This window comes from Anolis sagrei, chromosome 1 (genome assembly GCF_037176765.1).
Source record: "Anolis sagrei isolate rAnoSag1 chromosome 1, rAnoSag1.mat, whole genome shotgun sequence".
Taxonomy (NCBI): Eukaryota; Metazoa; Chordata; class Lepidosauria; order Squamata; family Dactyloidae; genus Anolis; species Anolis sagrei.
The window spans coordinates 171016208-171035234 of NC_090021.1; the positions used below are offsets into that span (position 1 = coordinate 171016208).

Sequence of the window (19027 nt, forward strand, 5' to 3'; positions counted from 1 at the left end):
TGGCAGCCAGTGGAGCTGGCACAACAGAGGAGTAGTATGCTCCCTGAGTGCCGCTCCTGTTAGCAACCTGGCTGCCGAACGCTGTACCATTTGAAGCTTCCGAGCAGTCTTCAAAGGCAACCCCACGTAGAGAGCGTTGCAGTAGTCTATATGGGATGTAACCAGAGCATGGACTACCGTGGCCAAGTCAGACTTCCCAAGGTATGGGCGCAGCTGGCGCACGGGTTTTAACTGTGCGAATGCTCCCCTGGTCACCGCTGAAACCTCAGCGATGAGTCCAAGATCACACCCAAGCTGCAAACCTGTGTCTTCAGGGGGAGTAATGAAAGATAAAAAGATATTCCTTCAGGCGAGTCAAAGACAGTTGTATACTAGTACCATTATTCTTTCAGTTTCAACATCATTAAACTCATTCAAAACAATAAGGAGGTTTGCAGTAGCATCTCAGTATGAAATAATTACAATAATCTCTGTGATTTTTTTTCTTATGGTGAGTCTTAGAAATATCATGTGTTTTGGCAAGCTAAAACTACAACGAGGTGTGGGAAAACATGCCAGCAAACCAGGAGAGACCACTGAAGCACCTTAGAATTGTTTTACTAAATGCATTTGCAAACACTTAGTTTTGTTAGGGAAACTATAATTTCAAAGACTGTGTTTTCAGTCTTTGAATCCATGGACTTTCACAAGAAAGACATCTCAATGTAATACAAACACTTTATTTATTCATTTGAAGTACTTTAGAGGGAGATAGAAAAGAGACGGGCTCTGGACAAAGACTCCTTGATAAGGATAGGGGTATAATCTAAAAGGTTCTCAAACACACTCATCTTAATACCACTTTAATGTCAGGTTCTATGACAGGTAGACCAATCAATAGATTCCAGTTCACTCCCTGTTTCCTTCCTCCTCCCCTTCTCTCCTCCACTTTCTGGCTACTTCAAACAAACCTAAAAAAAAGAAATGTTTTGTAGTGGGATTTCCTTCTTCTGAGAAAGAAGTCTTGGTTTCAAAGGTGCAGAAATAGCTGATCCTGCAAATGTATTGCAGATATATGTTTGCTCAGTGTCCAGGGATATGAGCTGAAGGTGGCGGGGGTGACACAAAATCCATCTCCGGGTAAACAACTGAGACCAAGCTTTTTAAAACGGCAACTTCCCCCAGACGTTTTGCACATTCATTGCTGAGTACGTAAGGGGCGAGGGATTGTACTTGTCTTACAAGTTCTTTATCTTCCTAAGTTGTCTGGAAATTGGCTGAAAAGGATTATTTGCACTGTAGCTGGATTGTTATTACAAATAGACATGTGCTGCATTAATTCAGAGCTGGCCCCAAACTTCCCCATATACTTCGAACTCTTCCTTGAAGCTGAAAATAAATACACAGAAATCAGCTAAAATAGAAATAAGTGTGATGTTGCCTCTGGTTTCTTTTTGACCATTCTGGGAGGGTTTTCCATGATACGTGAGGACCTTGTAGGTGGCTTAGCGAATGCATTGTACTCTGGTTTTGTACCTCTTGGGCCATTGGATCCACCCTCAATTTAGAGATATGGGCTGTATAATGTAGGAATGATTATTATACCAATTTTGTGGGTTTTTTCTACCTTTCTATATACCTCAAACATTTGGTCACTATATAGTTATGAAAGATTTTTAGTTATACAAAACGATTCATCAATAACAATGGAATAATTATTTCATATACATAACACAAGTGTATAAAACTTCAGGATTAAAATGATTAGGATTTTATTTTCTGTTTCATCTTAGTCTCTCTTGAAAAAGTATTTGGTTATTACAATGTATAACCTTGATAAACAGAGTTGGTATATAATGGGTTGAATAGAGGTCTTGATTTCCTGGATAATTATATTTGCTTTAATAGACAAGCTTAATTAAAACAGATCTGCCAAGTCTTCCACCTTTTCTCAAAAAGATACTTGCTTTTAAGGTTGTATTTTATTCCTCCTCTTCTGGAAATGCGAGTGGCTATCTTCACCTCATTTTCTTTTCTTAAGGAACAGTTTTTTTTTAGAGTATGGTGATTTTTTTTTTGTCATGTCAGGAGCAACTTGAGAAACTGCAAGTCGCTTCTGGTGTGAGAGAATTGGCTGTCTGCAAGGACGTTGCCCAGGGGACGCCCAGATGAATTGATGTTTTTATCATCTTTGTGGGAGGCTTCTCGCATGTCCCCACATGAGGAGCTGGAGCTGATAGAGGGAGCTCATCTGCCTCTCCCCGGATTTGAACCTGCAACCTGTCAGTCTTCAGTCCTCCTGGCACAGGGATTTAACCCACTGCGCCACCAGGGGCTAGTATGGTTATATATTTGAATGACAATTCAGCTTCTTTTGCAGGTTTAAATATTTTTTAGCATTAAAAAATAAAAATAATTCATGTCTATATGTTTCACAACTGGAACTACATGTTCTTGGTCCAGCGATCAATCTTTGCCCTATGCAATGCAAGGCCAGGAGAGGAGTTTCTTACCCACAGCAAAGTGGAAGTAACCTGTATGTAAACCACTACATTTCATATATAAGTCTCTCTTCAGTTCAAGCCGCAGCTGTAGTTTCAGTTAAATTAATTTCTTTATATATTTTAAACTCTTAAATCAATTAAAAAATGGTCCTTTGCTGTGATATAGTGCAAGGAAACCTCAATCTCTAGTTCTTCATTCTTTCATTTGATGTTGTTTGGCTAGTAATGAAAATCTGATGCAGACCCAGAATATCAGATAGATGAGTTGGCCATGTGCCCTTCCTTACAGAGGAGAGCCTTCCAGGCTGTATCCAGCTACAATGGAAAAGAAGCAACCCTTCTCCTCAAAGGTAGGAGGGGTATTTTTTAAGTAAGGTCCGTTTTGTTGTAGACACTAGTAGTTCGCGCGCATATCACAATGAGCGCGTGCGTCATGTACCGGCATGCCTCGGGAACAACTGTGCTCAGTTTCCACTCTGTAGCTAACCTGTACGGTTCTGTTCTGTGTTTTAAAAATGTTTAAGACTATCAACTCACCCTCCGCATGTGCGGTTCGCTCAGTGATACGGTTTTTGTCAGCAAGGAACCTGCCTGCTGCAGAAATTCATAGACAGATTTCTGAAGTGTACGGTGAAACTGTTATGAGTGAAAGCAAAGTGCGTAAGTGGGTATGACAATTCAAAGATGGCCGTGACAACGTCCATGATGAGGACCGCTCAGGTCGCCCTTCTTTGATTACAGATTATTTGGTTATCGGAGCAGGTGGCTAGTTTATATGAAGAGGGTATTTTAAAATTGGTTCAGAGGTATGATAAGTGTTTGAACAAACTTGGCAACTATATCGAAAAATAGAGTGAAGTATGTACTTTCTGAAAATAAATTTACTTTTTTGAAATAAACTTTTGTTGTGTACTTATGTTCCAACGGACCTTACTTTAAAAATATACCTCGTAATTTGGAGGGTTGTGAAAGGTCCTTTGGATGTGGTTGGTACAGATCAGAACAGAATAAGAGGAAATATTATATCCATATCACTTTGGATATGGGCCTCTAAAGGGCTGTCAGAAGATAGTCTTCTGTTTGAGGACCTGCTTATTTCAAAGATGAACAATCTCTAGGAATAAGGGGGAGTAAAAGTTTTCAAATTGTGCATTGATAGCAAGCATCTGATTGATGTGGTCACCAGGATACAGTCTTCGTAATGTTGTCCTGCCATTTTCGTTATTATTGAATTTGCATTTATCCATATGAGTAAGTCTATGCAAATGTTATGCAGCTTTCCATCTTTTCTTATTGTTATACATTTTGGAGATGACATATGATAGGCTTCTGAATCTAGAATTTGTCCTGTCCACAGGGTAAACATGCCTCCTTATTACTCCAAAAGTGCAACATCCAGTCTTCCTTAGTCCATGCACTTTTTTGTTTTTAATTTTGACAAAGTTCAAAATTAAAAACAAAAAAGTCAGATTTTCAAATTGTTCCCCAGATCTGGGAAAGTCTCCAAAATCTGAGGAGACAGTCATATCAGGAGAACTTGGTAAGCATCCCTACTGAAAACGTTATCTCAGAAATGCAAAAGAGCAAGCATGACATTCCTCAGAAGAATTATTTGTGCTAATTATAATATGAGTTAGAGACTCTCAGCACATGTCTCTGCATCTCTTTATGTTGTTCCCACCCCACTTTTATCTTATTTATGTGCTATTTTGTTCTGAGGCTGTAATTGTGGATTCCTTAACTGATATCGCCATGTAACCCAAACCTGAAACAAATTATAGTGGTGTACGCTGAAAGAGAAGAAAGAGCAAGGATTGTTGTTAGTTTATATCTCTGACTACTTTAATGGGTTTTGACATATCCTGACAAGTCATCTTTTGTGTAAGGTTCCTCTTGAGGGAAGTGGTTATAACTTCTCTCCTTGAGGCAAGGAGACAAACAATATTTGCCCCGATCTCATTACTGTAATTGCTGCTTATTCTAGTGCTTGTGAAACGTCAGAACCAATCGAGTAAACCAACATGAACCTCTGAGGAACAAACTTGGCAGGGAGAAGAAAGGAGACAGAATTCTTTTCTTTTCCTTTTTTATTTTTTTTCTGTCAGCTATTTTAGTTTTTAAAAAATCAAACTGGACAGATAAACAGAGCAATGTTAGGCCAAATACCATTTTTTGTTCAGTAGTTAGTGTGTGCCTGTGAGTGCGTAAACGTATGTAGGGTTGTGTCTATGTATATGCATTTGCACATGCGTATTTGGAAAAAATGAATTTCTCCTGCCTTCCCAAAGGTTTTGCAAGGCATAGTTGTACTAGGACACATTGATTGCCCAACTTGTTTGCAACTTCATCTTCTGTGAAAACCCGAGTATGTTGTTATAGACTCCCTTTCCTGGGAAAGTTCCCCTTCTTATTCCTGCCCTGTCCTTCTCCCCCATTTTTCTCTCCCACTGCTCCTCATTTTTGCAGACCCGTTAATGTATTTTGGTGCCATGCTACGTCAAGTCTCAAGGCAGACTGGACAAAAAGAAGCTAGCACAAATAGCTGGCCTGTCCCTTTGCACATTAAAAATAAGCAAAAGAAAATAACAACAGTGATGTTTGTGGGAACTCATATGCCCTGAACCATTTGGGCTTCTGATACCAGGCCTGCTTCCTTTCTTCCCAAGTGAAAGCCTGAGCCCAAGTGAAGGCAACTCCATAGTTCTGTCCTGAACAGATAAGTGGGAACTTGCCTTTGAGCTAGGACTTTCTCACTCACACCAAACTGTTGTTCTACTACAGTCACCTTAGCATACACCTTTGATATCACACCTATCTTCAGTAGCACAATTGCACTGATTCACCATCCCATGATCATGCGTTCAGAACCTTGTAACCACGCTTTCCTGTACTACTGCTGCTATTGTTGTTGTTATTATTAATGCAATTGCACATTTACAGCATTACCAGAGGATAAAATAAATATAAAAAAGGGAAACAGTCAGCCTGAGAATAGTGACAGAAGAGTAAGGGGTGGGCAGGAAGAGAATCTCAATCCCTGATGTTACACGACTGCCAGCTTGCCAGCACAGAAGTAGAAGGGACCCACCACACTAAAATAGGTGGTGATAATATTGCAGGATTGGGAGATATTTGTGGTTTTTACCTTTTTAGTCAATAGCTAAGGACAAGAGAGTCATGGGGGATGTAAAATGCTAGTGAGATAGGAACCACTACCAAAGGTCACAACATTGTCAATTTGACTCACATAAAGGATAAACTCCTAAAATAGACCATTTTTTTAATTTTTTAAACTTTATTTATACCCCACTACCATCTCCCAAGGGACTCAGTGCGGCTCACATGAGGCCGAGCCCACAATACATCAATACAAGCAATAAACACAATATGAAGCAAAATATAACTACTAATACAAAGCAATATAAATAAATCTCATGCACAAATAGCATAAACATTGAACAATAGCACAAAACACATTTAAAACTATGGCTGGGCCAAATGTAATTAAGTCAAAAATAATGCTGGGCATGAACAAGATAGAGAAGGTGGGGTGTTGGTGGAAACGAACAAGCAGTCCTAAATCAGTATAAAGTGCTTTTAGAGGACATAATGCTAAGGGTTCATTATTCTGGGAAGGCACACTGGAACAACCACGTTTTCAAGCTCCTCCTGAATACCAGAGTTGGGGCATGCCTGATGTCCTTAGGAAGTGAGTTCCAGGGTTGGGGGGCCACCACCGAGAAAGCCCTCTCGCTCGTCCCCACCATGCAGGTGGGAGCATGAGTAGGGCCTCTCCAGATGATCAAAGCGATTGTGTGGGTTCATACACAGAAATGCGGTCATGCAGGTAGGCAGGTCCCAAACCATGCAGGTAGGCAGGTTCAGAGCTTTGTAGGTAAGAACCTGCACCTTGAATTGGGTCCGGAAAATGAATGGCAGCCAGTGGAGCTCCTTAAACAGGAGGGTTGACCGCTCCCTGTAAGGAGCAGCAGTTAACAACCTGGCCACCGCCCATTGGACCAACTGAAATTTCCGAGCTGTTTTCAAGGGCAGCCCCACGTAGAGCGCATTACAGTAGTCCAATCTGGAGGTGACTAAGGCTTGGACCACCCTGGCCAGATCCGCCTTCATGAGGTATGGTCGCAGTTGGTGCACGAGTCTTAATTGTGCAAAGGCCCTCCCGGCCACCACCAACGCCTGAGCCTCAAGCGTAAGTGATGAGTCCAGGAGGAAACCCAAACTGCGGACCTGTGACTTCAGATCCCTTTTGGGACATTCATCCCTTTGTCCCAAAATGATGTATTGGGACTCTCCCAGGCTGGAGATTTTCCAGCAGTGGCCTACTCAATTACTATTCAGCCTCTTGCCCCTTTCTGTTGAAATTGTCCACATGCTTGTGGATTTCAATGGCTTCTCTGTGTAGTCTGACATGGTGGTTGTTGGTGTGGTCCAGCATTTCTGTGTTCTCAAATAATATGCTGTGTCCAGGCTGGTTCATCAGGTGCTCTAGAAGAGAAGAGCTCTTTGCCCCACCCCAGCCATTCCACAGATATATAAACCCATTGTCCTATTTCCAACAGACCTCACTACCTCTGAGGATGCTTGCCATAGATGCAGGCGAAACATCAGGAGAAATGCCTCTAGAACATGGCCCTATAGCCCGAAAAAACCCACAAGAACCTAGTGATTCCAGCCATGAAAGCCTTCGACAATACCTTTGCCTTTACTTACTTTTGTTATCTGCTGAGGTTTGGTTTCAGGACCCCATGGACACCAAAGTCCATGGATGCTCAAGTCCCATTATACACAATAGCATAGAAAAATGACTAAATGGCTAAATCAAGGTTTGCTTTTGAGGATTTAAAAAATATTTTCAAACTATGGAGATGGTTGAATGCATGGATGGAGAATTCATATGACTAAATGGCTAAAGGTTTGCTTTTGAGGATTTAAAAAATAGTTTCAAACTGTGGATGGTTGAGTGTATGGATGGAGAATTCATATGTAGGGTGGGCTGGCTGCAAATTAGTTAGTTAAACTAACCGAGTCTGTTATATGGGCAGGTCTCATTGTGCTGGTGTCCACAATACAAAATACTTCTGGGACTTTCCGGGGATGTTGCTGGTTCATATATGCTAAGCAGATGCAGGTGTGTATTTTATCTATCATTGGATGGCGCTCACATTTTCTGCAGTGCCTTCTGCCTTTCTGATAACAACATTGGAAAGCCTTTCAGTAAGCTGGATGCTGGGTCGCGTATTTGAGAGGCGCTCTCCGAAGGCACTCTGGTGTGGTATTACTCATGAGTTAGTGGATCAGATGAAAGCCAGTCAAGTGGAAGAGAGGACGGCACTGAAGTGTTCTGGCTCCCCCCAGTAATTGCCATGCTGCAGGCATTCCTTGAGTCAGTTAATAGATTTCCCCAGTTCCTCTGTGCCAGGTGAAAATTTCCTCATTAAGGGGAATTTATTCCATTTCCTTTTATCATTTATTATTGAAGAAGAAGCGTGAGTGGATGGAGTTTCTGAGATGACAGGGTAGAATTTTAAATATATATATATATTTTAAAAAAACACCCACAGAGGCAAAAATCTACGCTGGAAGCTATAAACGGAAGGAGGAAAGGAGGGTGCAGAGGGGGATCGCTTGTATTGTTTATAAACAGGAAAACACGGGAGAGTTCATTTTGTTCAGAAGCAAGCAGCACCGCCTAACCATTAAATGATTATAGCAGTGCGTAAAAGGGTTGGTTTGCCGAGCTAGAAGACAACCCCCCCCCCTTTGCTTTAAAACTTCAAACTGTCATTCGATGGAGGCAAGTATTGGGAGAAGGACAGTATAAAAGACCTTAATCATTACCTCTTGGAATGTCAATGCTTTAAATTTAGTGGAAGGGTTGAATTGAGTGAATGTGACCTTATGAAAATTTTTGAAGGGTATATGTGTGTGTGTTTAAAGTGAGTTATGAGGCTATGGAGGAAGTGTGCATTGAACACACACAGATGTGTGTGAGAGAGAAAATAAAAAAAGGAAAATTCCTCACAGCCTTTTTGAGGAGGAGAGCACAAGGAAGGGGCCACAGTTCTGTCCTACCCAGAAATGTAAGGACTTGCCTTTTTACTCTGGCAAATCATTGGCTCCGTTATCCCACCATTGTTGACTGGCTGTGTTTCTTCCAATGTTTCAGCTTGGAATCTTTCTAGTCCTTGCCAATGGATTATGGAGTCTGAATTGGGAAACTTCTTCACTTCACTTTATTTCTTAATATGTCACTCTCCACCAAGATGCTCCGAGCGACTTACAATCTAAAATAGCATTTACATAATATAAAAACATTCAATATAGAAACATACAACAGTGACTATTTGGCAAATTAGATCTGATTACTTAAATACACAACCAAACAGCCAAGTCTTGAGTGCCTTTACAAAAGGTCGCAACTCCGACATTGCTCTAATGTATGGAGGCAAAGAGTTCCACAGAATTGGAGCATAGGTCGAAAAAGCTCTATGCCTTGTAGTTTCCAGGTGTACTTCCCTAGAGCCCGGTATGTAGAGGAGATTTTCCTGGGTGGATCGAGGTGACCACTGATGGAGAAAAGGAATGAGGCGGTCCCTGAGATATAAAGATCCTTGGCCATTTTGAGCTCTAAATGTCAGGATCAGTATCTTGTAAGAGATCCGATGTTCTATTGGTAGCCAATGCAGTTGCTGCAGAATCAGTGTAATATGGGATCTTATAGATGATCCCGTTAGCAGCCTGGCCGCTGCATTTTGGACCATCCGAATCTTCTGGCTTGCTGACTTCGGAAGGCCGGCATATAAGGTGTTGCAATTGTCCAACCTCGTGGTGACTGTTGCGTGGATTACCGTTGCCAATGCTTCTACCGAAAGGTAGGATGCCAATTTCCTTGCTTGGCGAAGATGAAAAAAGGCCTGCTTACTTATGTTGTATGTTATGTCTGCATTGTTTGTTTTTGATAAGGCCAATTGGCTAATCAATAAAAATAGTTGTTGTTGTGTTGTACTTATGGCAGTGATCTGGGCCTCCATCATCAGCGATGACTCCAACACAACCCCAAGGCTTTTAACAGTGGCAGACGGAACCAGAGCTTCCCCATCGAAATCAGGCAGAGACTGGATTAATGCCGGCGGCTGTCCAGGCCAGAGTATCTCAGTTTTTGCAGGATTCACTTTTAGTCTGCTCGCTCGCAGCCAACTCATCGCTGCTTCCAAACACAGCCTAAAGTTCTCAGGAATCGCAGTTGTCCCAGGTTCAAGACGCAAGAGTAGCTTCTGCATGGAAAGTACATGTACTACTGATAATATGGGGCCTAAACCCTGTTATACCTAGTAAAAGGGATCCCTGTAGTAGATAAATGGAAGCTTCAAATGGTTCAATGGACGGCAGCCAGATTGTTAACAGGAGCGGTGCTCAGGGAGCATACAACTCCTCTGCTGCACCAGCTCCACTGGCTGCCAGTCTGCTACTGGGCACAATTCAAAGTGCTGGCTTTAGTCTATAAAGCCCTGAACGGTTCTGGCCCAATTTATCTGCCCGAACACATCTCCCCTTATGAACCATTTAGGACTTTAAGATTGTCCTGGGAGGCCCTGCTCTCGATCCAGCCCTCATCAAAGGTACATTTGGTGGGGATGAGAGACAGGGCCTTCTCTGTGGTGGCCCCTCAGCTATGGAATGCCCTTCCAGTTCAATGTGGATTTTATACAGCTTTGTGGAAGCTTCACTACACTTGGGCCATTATTGGGTTTTTTTTAACAGCATGTGTACCTGCCTTACTGACTCATCCAAGATCCTCCGCATATTTAGCATAGTGTGAATATATGCCAGTGTAGATAGTTAATGCTAGATCTCACAGTTGCTCAGTCTGTACCATGAGCCCAAGCTTGCCTATTAAGCAATCAAACCACAAGTGTGTGAGAGAACTGACTGCATTGTGTGCTTGTGAAAGAATTGGCTGTACTTGAGATTGCTGGAAGCTATATTTCAGAAAAGTAACATTTAGTCTCTTGCAAATATATGGTTTATTCAGACATTTCCCTGAAATTGCTGTATCTTTAACTCCCAGAAAATGTTGCTATATTTAAATTTTAGATGCATATAAGGCCTCCATTTCTTGCTTTTTTGTGTAAGACCTCTAGTTGGTTTCTGTGACTGCAGGACCAGATAGTGATCAATCAGGCCCTCTTTATATTTGCAATATTAGAGCAAGGCCATGATTTTAGAAAACGGTGTTATTTGTTAATCATATTCTTCCTGAGTCAGTGCTTGCTTGCACATAAAATATTGATTTATTAGAGGAGCCAAGCACGGATGGTATTAGCAGTGAGAATAAGAAGCAGAAGAGCTACAGATGTATGCAGGCGCTTTGTGGGTTTAGGAAAAGTGTAGTTCCAGGGGGAAACATGGCTTCAAAATGAAGAGAGAGAGACAGGAGGTTTATTAGGGTGATAGGTAGGGGGCAGTAGAAGTGTCGGAGTTTTTGGCAGATGTGTATGCGTAGTATAGATGGAGGAAGTCGAATTCAGGAGATGAAAAATGCATAAGGAGAGCTGGGAAGAAGCACTTAGTTCAGCAGGGAAAGGCCAAAGATGGCAAAAGAGCAAGGCAAAGAGGAAAATTTGATTGACAAAGCAACACGAATAAAAACATAGGCAGGCTTCTAACTATTGCTTCATTAGGAAGAACTCACACGGAGCAATGGTTTCTAGTCTTTGATTTACAAATTGATCCCAGCCCCAGGCAGTGTTTGGTTTAGGATGCCCGGCATCAGCTGTGCGGAGGTATGCATATTTTTATTTTAAAAATTGGCCTTAAGCTTTTATAGGATCCATAATGAGCACAACAAAACATCAACAAAATACAAGATCTCTTATATGATGATAAAAATTGGAAAAATATGTAGGATACCCGCTAACTGAAATGATGCAGTTGAGTGAGACAGAGTTAAGCATGTTAATGACCCATTCATATTGAAAACATTCATGTGGTTTCTTAATCTTCCAAGTTATTTCACTTTAAATTCCCGCACATGCCAGCAGTCACACAGAGGCTGCCTTTGTGGATTTACACACCTTATATAACAGATGTGTGCACTTGGTTTTTTCAGTAACATAAAAGAGTAGCTGGCAAATCAGAAGCTGAAATTTACCAATTATTTCGAACATAAAGGAGGAGAAGCCAGAAGCCTTGTCTGCTGCAATATATTCCTTCATTGTCACTGTTATGTTATATCCATTCAAGTTAATTCCAATTTATGGCAAACCTGTTTTAGGATTTTCTTGGCAAGGTCATTTTCAAAGGTAGTTCACTATTTTCTTCCTCTCTGTATGAGAAGTATGACCTGTTCAAGGTCATCCAGTGGGTTCCCATGGGATGATTGAGGAGTCAAACCCTTGTCCCCTGGAGTTCTAGTCTCTCATGCTTCTTGTGCAACTGGGCATTATATTAAAGGTATTTTTTTACAATTCACAGAGGCCCGCATAAGCTAGGTGGACACAGCATACCCACGTTATTTGAGTAGCATTGCTACCATGAGGAATGTTTGGAACTGGCTGCATTCACACAGGGGAAGGTCATTGTAGGAACAAACATTGTCTGAAAAATACCTGTAATACAGTATTGGAATAATTTCAGGTGGTTTGAATTTATGAATCATTGAAAGTAGTTTGATGAATTTAGTATTTGTGTTCTGGTACAGCTGTACCAGGAGCTCCAAATTTATTTGCTTTGTATTAAATGTTTGGTTGCAGTCCTGTGTTTCAGGGACTCTGCAGATAGGTGGCTTCCTTTGGTTGCAGTCATAGGGAAAGTCCCCTGTCCATCATCATTAAGTTTTGGTCCCGCCCCTTGCTCAGTGCAATTGGGAAGGGAAGGGAGCCATTTTTTAGTTAGTCTCAGCAAGGAAAGCCAATGCACAGGATGTATGCAAGCTTCCCCTGTACAAAAGCTTCAACCCTCAAGAATTCCAGGGGAGAACAGACTCAAGAGTCTCCAAAGACTTTCCAGGGAAACAGCCCTAAAGATCAAAGAACTCCAGCTGGAGAACATCTAAGCCTTTACTGGTAGTTCGAGAAGCAGTTCGACCCGGTAGCGGAGCCCAGATCAGTGAGGGTTAGATTACAGTCAGCCTGGGAGAAGTTAAAAAGGGGACTTTCATTTAAAGTAAAGAAGAAGTTATAGAAGACAGTTGCCTGTCCTTCGTGGGCAAGTTTAGGTAGCTACCAGTTGCATAAAAGCCTGTAATTATTTGTTTAACTTTCTGAAGATAAGAGAAGTTTCTGTTTGATTGTTCATTAATAAAAGACTTCGTTATACTTCACAAGAAATCTAAAGATCATTTGTGGTGGAAAACCTCTGAGAACTTCTCTTTGGGCCCCCTGGCTTCCCGCTGGGCAAAGGTTGCACGTCCTGTTTAAAGACAATTATTTACAGGCCCAGCGCGTGACAAAACAATTTGTTTGTCTGTTTTATATTTAAGAATGGGATTTTTGTGTTACCATATATTATTAGGATCTCCATTTTTGGATAATCTAGGTGGAAAATAGACATTTATACAGATTACATAACCAAAATACGTGCTCTTAATGAGGAGGGCCTGTATATATTGTGGGATGGAGCTATCCAAAGGTTGAATGTCCACGTGCAGATCTACTGAGATAAATAGAGAACGGAGAATAAGGTGGTCAGTCAACCTAGGCAACTCCATTCTGCACATATTTGAGAGCAACCCCTATAGATATATGATCATGTGTAAACTGAAGGCAGATTTTGGGACTGAAATTATGAATTTTGATATTACTCATGGATAAGTTGGGAGCACACTTGCCCCTGGCCACCACCACCATTTTTACCCCCTTTTCATAGACTCATAGAGTTGGAAGAGACCTCATGGGCCATCCAGTCCAACCCCCCAGGACACTATTAACTCTTATTTGTCAAAAAGTAGTCACTTATGAAAAGGATAAATTAGTCTGCCCAGGCAAACCTAAAAGAAGCACAGTCCTCTTTGCTCTTTTGGCACTCCTTTGACGGGAAGTGCCCAAGAGCCACTGGCACTATTTTCCCACCCGGGCATTAAAAAATGCCAGAGGTGACAATGTGGCAAAAGGAGTAAAGGGGGCCAGTGCTTCTACTAGATTCTCCTAGGGCTCACCTTTTGCTATTCTACTAAGAGAAAAAGAGATTATTACTTATTTCATAAGCATTACAGTGCAGTATTTACATTGTGCCTCATCAGAAAGGACAGGCAAAGCATTCCGCTTTGCCTGGCTTCCACAAGAAGAGATAGGGTTCATCACCCAGCGCACAGCTCCCTCTCGACTATGCTTTCCCATTACACAGGGAAAGCATCACCCTCCTGGCAAGGCCCTGTGCTGGATCCATTGAGGCCAGCACAACACAGGAAGCCTCCCATGTTGGAGAGAAAGCATTCAGCAATGCTTTCGCCCCAGTTGTGGGTAGGCCTCCACCAGAAGTCACACAATGTCGTGTGTCAGGCTTCATCCTGAAGATGGGGTAGAAGTCTCCTAGGAATTGTTTAAGGTAAGTGTGATGAGGTCCATTGACCTATGGATAAATTGACCTAGACTTTGGGGTCAATTTTTGACTCAAGTTTCCTGACTTATACATTAATATATATGGTATATTATGATGGTTTTTATTGTACTCTGCTTAAAATCTTAATAAATAATAAAAATGGGGGCGGGGTTTTAAGTGGCTGCTAAATATTCTTGCCGTACTGTCTAAGACAAGTCTATGAAATTCATGATATCTCCATAAGTTGATATGTGACCTGAAGGCATGCACACACACACACATGCACACATGTTTCTGGATATGAGAGGTACAATATTCTATAGGATCTCACTTGCAATATATAATTTTAATGTATTTGTCTGAATGTATCTGTTGACCTATCCAGACAGAGCCCAAACTGTGGAAGCTCAGATATGCTTACCAAAGGAATCCAAACAACGCCTCTAATAAAATTGAATTAATTCAAGAAAAAAGCAAAATAAAAGATCTAAAAATTCTGCTTTGTACTTTGATATCTGGTAAGACCCAGATCTTTAATAAGATCAAGGTCTTTCCAGGTATGGGCCTTTTGGCCTTTTTAGGCTGAATGAGCCCAAAAAACCAAGATGGCACCAATCCCTCCTCAAAACCCCCCAAAAGAAGCCTGTAAAAATTAAAAGAACTTACCTGGGCTCCATTAAAGTACTTCTAGAGTCCTCTTAGCATGTAAAAATGATGTGCCAGGAGATGGGGGCCAGGGGGGAGGGAGCTGAGGAGGAAAAATCCCACCCCCCGGTCTCCTTGTGTATCATTTCTACATGCCAGGAGGACTCCAGAAGTACTTTAATGGGTAAGTTATTTTAATTTTTATGGACTTCTTTTGGGGTTTTTTGGGGGGGGGGTCCCAGGAGGACATCTAGATACCCCTCCAGGAAACTACAGTTTTGTGGGGAGGTGTGCAGACGTAAACCCTTTTCAGCGTGCATTTAAATGTTATCTAGAAGTCGCCTGTGTTAGATTTCTGGGGATAAAGGTTTGCATCCCAGGATAAGATTGCTACCAGTCCATTAGCTTATGTTTTATTCTGTATCGGTATTTTCACCTCAACGGCATATGAGGGTAAGTTTAAGGATGCAAGTGTTCCCCTGAGTAATAGTAGGTAATTGGATTCATATGTCATGAGTGTGAGCTTCAAATGTCTCCCCTTTTCCCATTGAGTTCAAACAACATCTGAGATGCACATAAAGTCTACTGTACCCATAATAAATTCTTCTGGTTTTTATCCCAGGGAAACCATTCCAGAGGAAAGCCTGAGGAGAGCCAAGCAGATCGGCTTCTCGGATAAGCAGATCGGGAAATGTCTGGGAATCTCTGAGGCACAGAGCAGGGACCTGAGGCTGAAGAAGAACATAACGCCCTGGGTGAAACAGGTAGAACTATGTGGCTTGCCAGTAGGATGATGATGTCATGGTGTATCTATTCAAGGCAGACATGAAATTAAACTGTTCCATGAAAATTAATTTACAGTAGAGGAAACAACTGTCCACATTATCCAAATAACAAATGAGGTGTCTTCCTAGAGGATGTGAAAGTAGCCTTGAAAAAGTCAGTCTGTCCCCATTGAGTTTTCTAAGATAGAATCATAGAATCAAATCATAGAATCAAAGAGTTGGAAGAGACCTCATGGGCCATCCAGTCCAACCCCCTGCCAAGAAGCAGGAATATTACATTCAAATCACCCCAAAACCCCCAAAAGAAGTCCATAAAAATTAAAATAACTTACCCATTAAAGTACTTCTGGAGTCCTCCTGGCATGCAGACAACAACATTTGGAAGTTGTTGCATTTGCTCAAATTAACTCCAGAAAATTTGGAAAAAAATACTTTTTTTGGGATTGTAGTTCCCAGGATTCAAAAACATGGGGGCATGCTGACTGGAGGATTCTTTGTGCTGTGATCTAAAAATGATATTTTCTGAGTTTTGCCTATTTGCTTTCCAGGCATTATTTTTTTTTTTCAAGGACAGGGATGGGAATCATGTAGCCAACCCATTGCAGGTGACCCTTGAGGAGACCTTAGAAAAAAAAATCATGTGTGACTTGCCTGAATTCTTATGAGAAAATTCTGTGGCTTGACAAGTTTTAAGACTTCAGGCTACCAAGTGGCTTATAGGAAAGCCACGTCATTGATCTGACAGAAAACATTTTGAAGACTTGTGTTCTTTTGCACTCTTATACAGCTAAGGCTGTCTCCTCTAGCCTGCTTTTGAGTAGCCATCAGGTGGTGTGGCCATGAAATGTGTGGTTGCTTTTGTCCATCTCTAAGCAATAATTTTTATAGAGTAATACTTTATTTTAAGTGCCCGATCATTGTACGTTCATTTGGTATTCATTGTGATAGCACTGCATATAGCAGGCTCATCTCATATTCATAGCAATGTTACCATTTCTTTCATAGGTGGCCTGTAGTCATTTTACTCTTTGATTAGATTGTTGATAAGATGGTTCCACCAGCTGTCATTGCCCACACACTTCCTTTAAGGAGACAATTGACTACTTTTGTACCCTGAAAGTCTGTTGTTGAAGCTGTGATTTCCCCAGCCTCTTTGTCTTTCAAATATCCTGCTCTAAGGTGTTTCCACACAACCCAATGATCAAACTTAGGACCTTATCACACTAGACTAAGGATTCACTATGCATTGTGGCAAATCCATGGGGTGCCAGCAGGGGGTGTGGAGAACCCGTGCTCTATGCCCCATATCACCTGCCTTATTTGGACCCTGTTACTGTGGTGGCACTGTGCACCACTTCCTCTCCTCTTTCACCATGGAGCTCCATGGTGAAAGAGGAGAAGAAATGGTGTACGACGGGTAAATCAGTCCATCTGATGAGATCGTTGGATACCTCTCTCTTAAGTTCCAAGTTTCTATACTATTTTCCATTCTGTGAGATACTTGGTATTACCAGTATAGGAGCAAAAGTTGCTTCTCATTTCATTAAATGACCAGAGACAGTATATCCTTTGAAAGGGCATTCTTTTTTTGTTATAGAAAAGAATGTGTTTCATCTGTACTGTTTCAGCCACACAAAGAAAAACAGTGCAGGTATAGACTGATTGATTCATTTCAGCAGGAGCTTTCATGGATTTCAGGTGAAACCATGAAAGCTCATGCTAATATGGTTAAGGGTTGCTAGATAATTACTTCATGCCCTTTCTGTTTTATGCAAAACTCTGTTAGATATCTTGAACAGTCCCTGAAGACTTGGCTATGCATACTTAGATGTTTGACTCCATGAATGAGGACATCAGATCCCTACCCTACAAAATAGCATCCACTTTTGAAAACCTTTTTAGTTTGAAAAAAAAAACACAACACAGATACTCTGGGTTATGATTTGGTGTTATTTGACAGGCAAAATCATGAAGACATGCACAAATGATCCATTTGTGCAGAATTTGTAACACAAATCTTTAGATCCTGACTATTATAACACCCCTAGCCAGCATACACTCAGTAACAATGATGGTGATGAATGGCTAGATTAATACCTTAGTGTGTAGAAATATTGTGTAGTTGTTTATTTTTAAAGTGATTCTACATAGCAGATTGCAGTGTGAGTACTACTGTTTCAGGGTTTTAGCAAACCTCCCCTAGGAGCCTTCATTCCATTTGCTCCGATGAAAAAGGCAGAGCTTAAATAGCTTACCATCCTGCCTCCATCACTTGCAAAATCACATGGTCTCTGACTGTGAAGGTCATCAAAAGCACACACGCCCATTCAGTACCCTTTCTCACATTTGCCCAGGCACATATTCCATTCATGGTGCTCTGGGTGCATCTGTTCTGACCCACAACAGCCAGTTTACATACTATACATAGTCCTTATTGAGCCATTCCATCTCAGGGCCCTTCTACATAGTCTCAAAACCTGCTAAAATTGGTATTTTAAATTTGATATCATCCCAGGAGATATCTCTCCCAGCCCTCTGTTTCCCTAGTACACTTACCGGAGAAGCCTGCCTCTATTTGCAGGCATCTCATAGCAAGCTCCTGTCACATCAAAATGATGCGACGGGAGATTTGTAGAGGGGCTCCCTCCATATAATCTAGTTCAATGTAGTCAAGCCTGGATTATATCCATCTACACTATTATAATGCTGTTCAAACTGCATTATATGGCCGTGTGGATAATAGTAATAATAGTAGTAATAGTAATAATAACTTTATTCTTGTATCTCGCCACCATCTTCCCAAAGGGACTCAGGAAGCTTACACATGACACAAGGTGCCTAAAAATAGAACATAAAATAAAACACAGTATAAAATACAATAGAGTAAAACACATAGGCAAATACTGTAAAAACAAGTAAGACTCAATAGAATTGTGTTGAAAAGTGGAGTTCCGCAGGGTTCCAGCCTGGGCCCGGTCCTGTTTAACATCTTTATTAATGACTTAGATGAAGGGCTAGAAGGCATGATCATCAAGTTTGCAAACGACACCAAATTGGGAGGGATAGCCAATACTCCAGAGGACAGGAGCAGAATTCAAAACAATCTTGACAGATTAGAGAGATGGGCCAAAACTAACAAAATGAAGTTCAACAGGTACAAATGCAAGATACTCCACTTTGGCAGGAAAAACGAAATGCAAAGATACAGAATGGGGGACAATGCCTGGCTCGAGAGCAATACATGTGAAAAAGATATTGGAGTCCTCGTGGACAACAAGTTAAACATGAACCAACAATGTGACGTGGCGGCAAAAAAAGCCAATGGGATTTTGTCCTGCATCAATAGGAGCATAGTGTCTAGATCTAGGGAAGTCATGCTACCCCTCTATTCCACTTTGGTTAGACCACACCTGGAATATTGTGTCCAATTCTGGGCACCACAATTCAAGAGAGATATTGACAAGCTGGAATGTGTCCAGAGGAGGGCGACTAAAATGATCAAGGGTCTGGAGAACAAGCCCTATGAGGAGCGGCTTAAGGAGCTGGGCATGTTTA

At 41.4% G+C, this 19027-nt stretch overlaps 1 protein-coding gene across 1 annotated transcript in view; it reads left to right on the forward strand.

Moving 5' to 3' along the window:
* Positions 1 to 19027, forward strand: part of CPS1 (carbamoyl-phosphate synthase 1) — a 198399-nt gene that overhangs the window by 105864 nt on the left and 73508 nt on the right. The window contains exon 22 of the mRNA XM_067463940.1: positions 15310 to 15451. Within this exon, the coding sequence (XP_067320041.1) occupies positions 15310 to 15451 (142 nt within the window). The remainder of the gene's footprint in view (positions 1 to 15309; positions 15452 to 19027) is intronic.